General features: G+C 43.4%; 1 protein-coding gene across 4 annotated transcripts; it reads right to left on the bottom strand.

The window, feature by feature from the left end:
• Positions 1–6,851, bottom strand: LOC116836331 (glutamine amidotransferase-like class 1 domain-containing protein 3, mitochondrial). 4 transcript variants are annotated; one of them, XM_032799882.2, is made up of 4 exons: positions 6,682–6,851; positions 4,935–5,106; positions 2,092–2,296; positions 1–292 (listed from the first exon to the last, which is right to left on the bottom strand). In XM_032799882.2, the coding sequence occupies exons 1-4, from the start codon at positions 6,787–6,789 to the stop codon at positions 100–102; spliced, it is 678 nt and encodes a 225-aa protein (XP_032655773.1). In that variant the 5' UTR covers positions 6,790–6,851; the 3' UTR covers positions 1–99. The 4 variants fall into 4 exon arrangements, with proteins under 4 accessions (XP_032655773.1, XP_032655775.1, XP_032655774.1 ...); XM_032799884.2 differs by lacking the exon at positions 6,682–6,851 and adding an exon at positions 6,431–6,455; XM_032799883.2 differs by lacking the exon at positions 6,682–6,851 and adding an exon at positions 6,328–6,424.
• Positions 6,852–11,658: the final 4,807 nt, after the last annotated feature.

The raw sequence follows: 11,658 nt of genomic DNA, 5'->3' as shown, positions 1-11,658 counted from the left end.
TCACTAACTGCATTTTATTAATATAGTTAAGTTCAGGTAAATGTTTTATATTTACTGGTAGTCACTTCATTGCAGGGGATAGCAGATGTCAGAGTACCCTCAGCTGAGTTTCAGGACTTCTGCCACCATTGTTCCTATTCCATCAAAGATTTCATGCAAAGGAGCTTTGCACATGAAAGCACAAGTAGTAACTATTTTGTTGGTGGCATCCACGTGGGATTCAGCTACATCTTTACAAATGTGCTTGCATCCAAGTTCTACTATACCAGATGCTGTTTCAGCATCAGGAAACCTGTTAACAGTAAACAGAAAAAAAAACATTGCAGTCATACGATTTTGCCAACCCTAATAGTGAGAGAGTTACAGAAACAGTCAAACCATTTCTAGCAATGATTACTAAGGCTACAATTTAGTCATGGAGGTTGTGGAGGTCATGGAACCCGTGACTTCCAGCAACCTCTGTGACTTCAGCCTGTGGCATTTGGGAGCTGCAGGGTCCCCCACTGCCAGGTGGGGCGGGGGGGGGGTGGAAGAGAAGGGGAGGGGCAGGGAACTGGCTGCCTGGCCGCTCCAAGAGCTCCAAACCGCTGCAGGCGGTGGGAGTGCACTGCAGCTCCTGGCAGCCACAGAGGTACCCCTGGAGCTGCAGACAGCAGGAGTACCCTGCAGCCCCCTGCCGCTGCAAGTGGTGGAGGGCCCAGCAGCTCCCAGTCATGGGTGGCAGGGGACCATGGAACTCTGACACTCGAGCCATGGTGGGGGCTCCCGGAGCTCCTAGCCACCACACAGCGGCTCCATTGCAGTGTGGGGAGCTGCAGATCCCCATTTTGTCATGGATATTTTTAGTAGAAGTCATGGACAGGTCACAGGCAATAAAGGAAAAATTAATGGAAGCAGTGACCTGTCCATGACTTCTACTAAAAATATCCATGACAAAAATCTTACGTTTACTGATGACATGAAGGGATCTTGGACAGTTAGATTTGAGATTTACAGAGACTTCAGCACAAAAAAGTACTCCCTCCCCACACTCTATTTGCCACTGATCAGATATATTGCCGAATCAAGATGTTTTGCCATCTACAGTACAAATCCATGATCTGAATAACTGCAAAACTAACAAACAATCTCCTGATAAATTTATGAGGAGATGCCAATCATAACAATGTTTAGCACTCCGAAGTACGTTCTCCTGAGGGGCCTGGAGGAAACATTAGGCTCCCAGCAACTTTAGATCCTCTTCTGGGCTCTTCTAGTCTAGAAGACCTTCCACCACATCTGTAGGGAACTGACTTTTTTCTAAGGAGAGGGGTGAAACAGCTGGTTTGCCCGTCAATCATGGCTGGCTCTATAGAATTCCATTCAGATACCCTATCCATAGTTAATGCTTCTTCAGGTAATGTTAACTCTTGCTAGGTTTCCTTCTCAGCTGCTACCTGCCCATGCCTTAAAACCATCCAACCAGAAAGAACAATTCCATTAAAACTATGGGAGCAAGGAGAATGGTAAAGGCATGACATGGGCCTAAGATTAGTATTATCATTTGGATGTCTGCCAGCAGCCAAGTTTAACATGCTGAAACACAGAACCGCCATACCGAATCAGACCAATGATCATCTAATCTAGCAGTGACCCAGTAGCAGGCACTTTAGTGAAGACACAAGAACCAATACAAACGGGACAATTCTCGAATACCATGCCAAGAGGGGAAGCCGCTGTCTTACCAAAGGCACTTAGTAACCTGATTGTGCTCTGAAGCATATATCCCTTAGACAGAATTTTAAAAACCAAATTAAAAAAACAGTGTAATGCAACTATGGATGTTGTTAGCAAACAAGTACTGGGCCAGTGTATTTCTTTGTTGGGGTAAATTACTATTCCCCCCCCCCCCCGCCCCAAGTGCATAAGAAGCCAACCAGCCTCACACATTCAGCCCTCTTGCTCCAAAAGGGCATTTCCTACCGCTATTATGAAATGGACAGCATAATCAGAAAGGATGTGAATAGTGCATTCTCTGGGCAATGCTGACATCGCAGGCCTGTGATTTTTTTGTGCACGTAACAAAATAAAATGTCTTTAACCCTTTCTTACCTTCCATCTACATTTTTATCCTGGCCAACTGTGACTTCACAACCTGGGAAGACTTTAGCTGCCAGCACTGGGGATATACAGCACAAGCCAATGGGTTTCTTAGCACTATGAAAAGCCTGAAGAGTGGACTTCACAAGCTCATTGACAGTACAGTTCTTTCCATCCACTGCCCAGGAACACAGATTCTTTGCTACACCAAATCCACCTTGGAGGGGGGGGGGGGGCGGGAAAAAAAGGCATACCTTCACATTTAATGCAGTCTGAAGAGCAATTAGCTAGCTGCTACAGCACCAGAAGGACACTAACCTCCCCCCACCTCCTTTTTTCCTAGGGAAAGCAGAATTTAATCATAGTCTATCTACATTTAAGTTACTGGGCTGTAACCATTCAGCGTGCAAAACATGATGGATTTACATTAACAACTGAAATCCTGGACTGTATAGGCAGCAGACGTGCAAGCATTCCCACATCCCAGGCAGGAGGCTCAACCCTCTTCAATACAATACTTGTGTAGCTCATGAGTGTAGGGGGAAATCAAGCCTTCATTCAGCTTATAAATATGATTAAGCATTCTTGTTGTGGGCTAGGCTCCTTTACAAAACAGGAAACCCCTGTCCCATTCCCTGCTGCTTTTCTTTGGTACAAGCAGCATGAGCCTTCTACACATTCCAGATGAAGGAAATGGAGATTGATGAAGCCAATCTTTTCTCCCCCAGAGTAATTACTTCTGGAAGTTTTAGTTCAAGATATAAACAATTAGAAAACAATTTTTCTTTGAACTCTTTTTGGCCTTTATAATTTTCATTGAGATAACCCAGTATGTCTCACTTTTTTAAAGACACTGCAGTACTAGGAGCTTTTGGCTGTATCTCTTGTGAGTTATAAAGCAATTTGCTATTAAAAAAAGACTGCATCTTTGGAGATGTGCTATAATAAGCAACCCTGTGTCTGCACTTAATCCTCATTTCTTGGTAGAAACAGGATTAAATTTTTACTGCAATTTCATTTGTTGGATTTACACTAGTTTAACTTAAAGTTATTACCAACTGTAATCAGCGAGTGATATTTGATTCCTTGTGGAATGCACACAACCACTGGCATTCCTATAATAAATGAGGATAGTGCTGCAAGAACTATTTTAAGGGACAATATTTTAATTTCTTGCTTTCAGCCTATTCCCATTAACTTACTGCTTTGAATATTATCTTGGAAGTTCCAAAATAAGATTTTATTCTTCAAGTTTACATTGTTTACATTCTTCTCAGCCCCCTCCACCAGGTTTCTAATGGAGCAATAACTTCATATGGAATTTGTTAACTTGCCTATGCACCTGCAGCAGTGATGATGTTACCAACTCACCACAGCCCTGGGAAATGGGGTTATTAATACAGTAGAAGCTGTTTTGTCTGGCATGTTGGGGGAATAGGGGGTGCCAGTAAGTGAAAAATGCCAGTGAACTAAGAAGGAGGGAGTTTGGGTACAGGAGGGAGTGCAGGGCTGGGGCACAAGCTCTGGGAGGGGGTTCAGGGCAGCAGGTTGGGTGCAGGATCTGTGGTTCACTCACCTACACAGAGGTGTGGCAGGCGGTTCTGTGCGCTGCCTCTGCCTGCAGGTGCTGCCCCCGCAGCTCCCAATCGCTATGGTTCCCAGCCAACGGGAGCTGCGGAGCTAGCACTCAAGGCGGGGCGGAGGCAGCGTGCGGATCTAGCTCAGAGCAGCCAGGAGCCACCCAAAGGTGAGTGCCCCAGGATCCGACACCCTCTCCCACACCCCAACCCGCTGCCCTGAGCGCCCTCCCAGAGCTTGTGCCCCAGCCCACACTCCCTCCTGCACCCAAACTTCTTCCCGCTTAGTTCATCAGCATTTTTCACTTACCGGCACCCCCCATTCTCCCAACATGCCAGACAGAACAGCTTCTACCGTATTAATAAACCCATTTCCCAGGGCTGCACCCCCTCCTGCACCCCAACCCCCTGCTGGCCCAGTGCCAACTGGACTATAAACCAGAATTTCAATGAAGATCAGAAATGCTGCTTTATAGAGCTTTCTTCTTGGTGAAGTGCCAGAAAAACAGCTTTTCCTGTACTGTATTATATTTGTGCTCCCTCTACTGGCTAATGCAGAAACCGCTATCATGATTTTAAATTAAATGCTGCTAATGGCCAATTGAAGTGCTAGTACTTTAAATTTTGTAGACATGATTCTGGAAAGTGATCTTGAGCAAGTCATAGTGTTTGTGTGGTTTGATTTCCCCACCTGTAAAATGAAAATAATTACCCATATTTGTAAAGCATCTTAAGATTAATGAATGAAAGAAGTTATACAAGTGCTAAGTGTTGCTATGTCAGCAAAGTGGAGCTATAATTTCAACAAAATGTTGGACAGGCAATGTCATCCAGCTTGCAATCACAGACACTCTGGCAACCATTTTGGTCACTAGAGTACAGCAAGTGATGTATAATGGCAAGTTCTATCATTGCTCTGCTCTTCCTCTATTCTTGTCTGTAGGTAGGGAATAGGTAGTTTACAAGACTTTTAGGGAGAAGGAATGAACAATGTGACATGTACGCCAACATTAAACCCAGCATCCTGGCACCTATACCTTGGGATAACAACACTCACTCCATATAGCCCTCATTGTTAAGCAACTTTTATTTAAAAGTATTTTGAGACCCTCTTCAAATTCATGTTTATAAGAAAGATTCTCAAGTTGGACAGCTCCAGAATGTCCTTTATTTAAAGGGTTTTGTAAAAATATTAGCTACAGAAAGTTAAAATAGTAAATTGTAATTACAGTGTATGGAGGTGGGGCATTTTCTGTTTATTTTTAAAACAAACCTCACCTGGAAAAATGAGTGCATCAAATTCACCAACTTTCAGTTCAGCCAGATCTTCAATGTTGCCTCTTGCTAGCCTGGCACTTTCAACTAACACATTTCTCTTCTCTTCTGTTGGACTTCCTCTGAAATGATCCACTACATGCATCTGCTCTATGTTGGGTGCAAATATCCTTACCTAAAATACAGATACAGAACAAAATAGGTTGTATACAGAAACAAATTAAGACTAGGAAAACATAATATAGCTGCAAAGCCACAGAGATCATATCAATTCAATAACTTCATTAACAAACTAGAGACACTTACCCAAGAATATTGGATTGGGAGAGAGGGGTGTCTGAGAACTGGATCACAAAAGCCAGCATGCTAGGTGGGGAAACACCTAAAATAATCAATGGGTGATGCCAAGGACAGGGGTATGTCCAAAGCCCCAACCTTTTCAGAGTTAGGTACCTAACTCTGGGCTTCAGGGAGCTGTCTCTCTCTGTTTATGATCCACAGCTGGGAACCCTTTCCCAGAAGCAGCTTAGGTGCCTGTCTCACTTTTGTTGAAATTATAGCTCCACTTTGCTGACATAGCAACACCACTTCCTGCAGCTTCCACTGGCCAGGAATGTGGAACCACGGCCACTGGGAACTGCGGGGGGCCATGCCTGCAGAAAATCAACGTAAACAAAATGTCTCATGGCCCGCCCACAGATTACCCTGATGGGCTGTGTGCCAAAGGTTGCCAATCCCTGTATTAGAGAAATCTTTTACAAATATTTCTAAAATAAGCATTTTTATTGGCTGATATTTTTCTGCTTCTCTATCTGAAAATGTGCTTTCTACCTCAAATTTTCATCCAGCAACCTCTCTTTTTGTTGAAAAATTAAAGAGGAAGAACAAAATGGTTTTAAAATAACACATTTCTTCAACAAGCCTTTAGAAGTCAACATGAAAAACCATGAAGCCTCAAAAAAAGTGGCACAGTTGATATTTTTATATAACTGTTACAGAACTGCTATGGAACAGGCTTTTCACACTTCTATTTACACCTTTCATCAGTTGCATTTATTGCATTTTGTACAACTGTGGCAAATATCTGTTTTTTAGTCTATTAGTAAGTCTCAAATCTATACCCAGGCCCCTGATTGTGATGGACTCCCAGTGCTGTTGCCTAGGCCAAGCACTTTACCATCTGTTATGCACAACTGAGATGAGACCAGTCTCTGCTATCTGAATACAGTGGTGGGGCCCAGGCACAAAATCTGGATCAGGTTCAAATGCGTCCCAATAAATCTGACTTAGCCAAAAACACAGGCTAGCAGCAAAAATTGGATCTGGATCTAGATCTAGATGCAAAGTTGGGGGGAAAAGCAGGTATTTGGATCAGAGTTTTTAAACGCAGGCCCACCTCTACTTTTCACTCTCTTTCTGTCCCTGGGCTGGGAAGGGGGCTATTAGGGAAGGAGGCAGGTGGCAGGCAGGGTGACTTTCACTGCAGTCCTCTGGCTCACCACAGCTGAGTGTCTGCAGCGTGCAGGGAAGGGTCCCCGTGCCAAAGGCCCCAGCCAGCGGTTACTTTGGACTGAGACACGAAAGGTCCCACCCGCGCTGCAGCAGCAGCAGCAACAACTGCCCCAGAGCTGCCGTGCGGATCAGGCCCCGCCAAGGGACGGCGGCCGTTGCGGCCTGCAGCGGGGCCTCCCCCGCTGCGGGGCGGCTCCAGAGTCCGGGGCTGCCCGGTGCAGCGCGGCTCCGCTCTCACCTGCGCTCCGCCCCTGCTGAGGTGAACCAGGGCGGCCGAGGCCTCGTGCACCTCGCTGCCATCGAACACCCCGCAGCCGGCCAGCACCAGGGCCACCCGCTTCCCCATGGCTCGCTCGGTCACAGCTGCCGGGCCGCCTGCTCCGCTGCGGGCGCCGGAGGCTTGGGAGGACACGCCCCGCAGTGCGAGCAGCAAGGCCCTATGCGCCGCCGTGTGCAAGCGCTGCTGCCCAGCGGCCCTTTTGTTGAGTTCTGCAGGGGCCCCTTCCAATCCGAACCTCGGGGGCTGCGGGGACGGGCACGGAGCGGGGAATTGTTGATTTGGAGTCAAGTCAACAGAAAAGGACCAACCATAATGTCCGACCATAGTGTCTGTAACGGGAATATGCCTGTAAAGTGCTTCACCCGCTTCTGATTATAATCACATTATCGTTTGTATTCCTCAAGCAGCGAACAATGCCAAAGAGCAGGGCCGCATCCTGCCAGGTGCTGCGCAGAAAAGTAGCAAAGAAGCTGGTCCCCTACCCTAGAGATCTTATCATCTACCTGTCATGCAGTGCTCAACAGGTGGCCCTTAACAGTGTTATGAACGCTGTACGGTCTCTATCTCATGCTACAAAAACCTGTTCCCTGAGACAAATTTTGAGTAGCCAGCTGCAGTTGATGCTCAGCAAATATGCATAAGCCAAAATTTTTCAAAGGGCTTCCAGTTTCCATGCACATACAATCCATGTTCATATTATGGCCCTGATCCTGCAGAGATTTATGCTCATACTGATTTCAGTGAGACTACACAGTACTTAAAATTAAAGACTACAGGAAACTTTACAGGATTAGGGCCTATATGTGCAAAACTAGATCTGTCCAGTTATAAATCAGGTACCTGACTGCCTGATCTGCTATACCACAAGTGGGTTTTGCATGTGAAAGAGTGAGTTTTGTAAATGAGAAATCCTTTACAAATCTGCTCCCAAAGTTCATTTCCTGGTTACAAAATTAGAATTAAGGCAGAATGCAACCTAGTTTATAGTCTTTAACCCCGGGCCGCCATGGTGCTGGTGTCTGACATGACATCACTTTTCATTAAGATTATGCTGGCGGATTGAAATATTATACCTTTAATTACAGACTTTGTAGACAAATGAAATTTCCATTCTACACATGGCTACAAATAATTCTTACCATATGATTTTTCCACCTGCTGTGATGAGTGAGAATAGAGAATGAATCTAGCTTTTTGTAAGAAAAAAATAAATTATGCTCTTTTCCATTGCATTTATGTTCACACTTACAGAGTAACTCTATCAGTATGATAAACTATTACCTGAATCAACTTCAATGTATGACTGGAAGGAGGTAATTAGACTCATAAAAGGATTTATCGGTATTGTCAATTTGTGGGTTCTTTTTGTAGCCTATATATCAGTGGTTTGCAACCTCTGGCATGCAGCTCGCCAGGGTAAGTACCCTGGCGGGCCAGGCCAATTTTTTTACCTGTCACATCGGCAGGTTCAGTCAATCACAGCTCCCACTGGCCACGGTTCACCATCCCAGGCCAATGGGGGCAGCGGGAAGCGGCGCAGGCGAGGGATGTGCTGGCCGCGGCTTCCCGCCACCCCTGTTGGCCTGGGACGGTAAACTGCAGCCAGTGGGAGCCGTGATCGGCCGAACCTGCAGACGCGGCAGGTAAACAAACTGGACCGGCCTACCAGGATCCTTACCCTGGCGAGCCATGTGCCAGAGGTTGCCAACCCCTACTATATATTGAGTAGGGAATTTGCCTAAAAATTAAATCATCTTTCTTTGGCAGACATACTCTTCATGGTAAATCAACACACTTGCTCAAACTGTTCTAATCCTCCTGACCATGTTCAGTATAATATTGAATAAAACTATGTATATAATAATGTGTATGATTCATGCACTGTAAATATACCTCATTTTTTTTTCTTTTCTTTCTTTCTTTGGCTTATCACAATATACACAAAAGGCTAAAGGATTTGTATTTTGATTAGCATGAGCAGTTTACATTACTACAATAGGTACATACTCAAGTGTTTTCCAGTGTGGGTCCACTACCAAAAACATAGCTTCCTAATTTCAGTTCAGTTTGAGTTAATATAAAATGTCACTGGCAACTAGGACTGAATAGCTCCAGAATACCTGTTCCTTTGGTTCTATATGAGAAACACTTCCATCCTTATTTATTCTGCATTCCTTGTCCAAACTTCTCAATATAGTGGGGTGGTAGCACCAGTAGAGTTAAGGCTGAGTACTTTTAATAATTTTTAGCCAGTTTTCCTAGGTGCTGTAAAATCCATATTATTATTTGGATTGTCTTGAAAATTGTGATGCATCTTGAGGTCTGGGGTAGGGATAGTGGCCCAAATTAGAGGTTATTTCTGAGATACAGCTACAAGGTAAAACAAATTTAAACCTCTCAAAACCAGGAATTACACAACAACCCCATGCCATAACCTTAACTCTGCCCTGCTAAAGCAATGCCCCATCCTGCCCCTGTCAGACATCCTTCTAGATATGAAGCACTGTGCAGACATAACACATAGGTACAGGAGGAGAAACTGTCAGACTGTGCCCTCACTAAGGCAAAAGTTGTCTGTAGAGCGGACTTTGCAAACACCAGCTGGATATCCATATGCAAATACTGAATTCTATAGTTCAGTAAAATAGGGTCACCCCAAACTGTATGCACATTTAGAGGCTAGGTACTGAAAACTTAGCCCACAGCAAAGTGCTAGGATTTTGGATCAGCAGCAAGAAGCTGTCAAGACTGGCATGAAGTGCAGACACCATAGAAAATGTGAGAGACTGGGAAAATGCAGAATGTGTATTATAGTGAAGAACAGTGAAATTTTGTTTTAGCCTAAAATTGTGTGCCCTGAGCATGCAAACATGGAGCCTTCTTTTGACAACGTGCTTTCTATGCTTTCCATGTTCTCTCATTTCTTTACAAACTATTTATTTATTTAGGAAGTAATAACAGGTTTTATAAATCATTGCCATGTAACTATCAGAAACGAAACAATAATCATCACAAGAGCGACTCTTATCTTTTTGTTTCAAGAAACATGATTTGGTAATATAATCATCTAATCTATTTAATGGGGTGTAACCATATTACAAAGTGAGCCTCTTTACCCCATGCATGATGTGTTGTTTCTGCTGATTCTATTAAACCAAGTGAAACTATTGACTCCACTCATATGTATCAAATCAGGCATGTCTATCAAAGGTTAATATTAAAAAAAGTTGGACAGCTGTGCTCTTTTTTTTTGAAGAAAAATGTACTTTTAGTACTGAATAAATGGTAAACACATATCTAAGCATCTATTTGTCCTCTATTTTGCTGGGTATGTAACCACTGCAATAGTTTTTCTATAACAACCACCTCACATATGTTTTGGAACCATTCTTCTAGTTTTGGACTATTTATTTCCAATGAGAGCCTGTCACAAATGCTCTGATTTCTTTTATCTGGCTACTTGAAGTCTTAGTCCTTCATTAAATTACTCACTTGGGAACAGTAATAACAAGCACCAAATGCAAACAAGCACATCTTATTTCCTCTGCTATATTACTTCAGTATTATAAGTGACAATGTTTTGCAATCTGCATGGTTCATGGAATCTTAGATCTGCTTTTATATAGCTGTAAAAGCTGTTGTGTATTTTCCAAAATGAATCCAACTGAGCTTTGAATTAACACCCATGGAACAATCTCTAAATAGGTCACTGTTTCAGTATAAGATGATGGGAGCAGTCAAACTACTGGATAGCAGATTCATCAGCTGCGATCCAGCTACACTCATAACTTTCTGATTGGATGGCATATTGTCTGTTTATATCCTGACAGATGTGTGCTTGAACATAAGTACCATGCAGAGATGTTTTTGCAAAGGCAGTTTTAATAACATAGCAGCTGTTGCTTCCTTATCAAGTCTCTTCTCTGCGATTATTAATGCGTTTTTCCCCCTGCGGCTTTATACAGTCATACCTCACCTAACGATTCAGTTGCTGCAGAAGTTCTATCTTTCCTCTTTCTTTCTTTTTATTCCTTATAGCCTCTGGCCCTCTGTCATGCAGAAATGGGAAAGGTGCTGGTCTGTATTGATAAGTCACAGAGCATCAATTAGAATTTCTTCAACAAAATTTTTTAAATTGTATAGACACTTCCAGAGACTGAGATCAAAAGAGCAGTCTAACTAGCTCCCAGAAGCTGATCTGTATAGCTGCTTCCAGGTCTTCTGCATTGCTTATCTGCTGACAGAAGACCTGATTCCACTCCATTTAAGTCAAGGGGAGTTGCATGGGGCCCTCAGTTAGGTTCAGACTAATTAACTAGAGTCCGCTGCAGACTCAGAAATAGCATGGACATTTATTCCAGAATTCATTAACGTTGTAGTTCTTGGATTAAAATATTGTGTAAAGTACATATATGAAAAGGGAGAGCATGTAATTGTCAATGTTGTCTTGGACCTAACTTCAATGCATTCTGTGCAACAGTCCTGCTGCTGGGTAAGACGTTCAGTAGTCTTGCCATCTTACAGTTGTTTTTTAAGAACACCTTCAGGAGCCATGTCTTTACTTAATTTTAATGTTACACTTGGTTATTATTTTGATTTGTAGACAATCCATGCTCACTTACTTTAGGGCAGCATGGTCTAGTAGATAAAGCAATGGACTCAATCAGGAGACTAGTTTTTTTTGTTCTTCTTATTTCTAGCTCTGCCAAAGACCCATTGTATGAGCTTGGGCATGTCACTTCACCTCTGTGTCTCAGTTTACCCATCTGCAAAATGGGGTGATGATGCCTACACCTTCCTTTGTAAAGCACATTGAGATCTACAGATGAAAAGTGCTATACAAAAGCTAGGAATTAGTACATTCAATAAAAATACATGCCTTTCTGGACAAAGGAGTTAACATTCAATATTACAATACTAAATGCAAGGTAGGAA

Source organism: Chelonoidis abingdonii, chromosome 1, assembly GCF_003597395.2.
Source record: "Chelonoidis abingdonii isolate Lonesome George chromosome 1, CheloAbing_2.0, whole genome shotgun sequence".
Lineage (NCBI taxonomy): Eukaryota > Metazoa > Chordata > Testudines > Testudinidae > Chelonoidis > Chelonoidis abingdonii.
This window is presented reverse-complemented; position numbering and strand designations above follow the sequence as displayed.

What these genes read in the sequence shown, in the direction of transcription:
- LOC116836331 (XM_032799882.2), bottom strand. Translation starts at nt 6,789, where the DNA reads ATGGGGAAGCGGGTGGCCCTGGTGCTGGCCGGCTGCGGGGTGTTCGAT. An exon ending in TCAGCAGGGGCGGAGCGCAG is followed by an intron (nt 5,107 to 6,681) that starts GTGAGAGCGGAG and finishes TCTGTATTTTAG; the next exon opens with GTAAGGATATTTGCACCCAA. An exon ending in TGATGCACTCATTTTTCCAG is followed by an intron (nt 2,297 to 4,934) that starts GTGAGGTTTGTT and finishes CCCCCCTCCAAG; the next exon opens with GTGGATTTGGTGTAGCAAAG.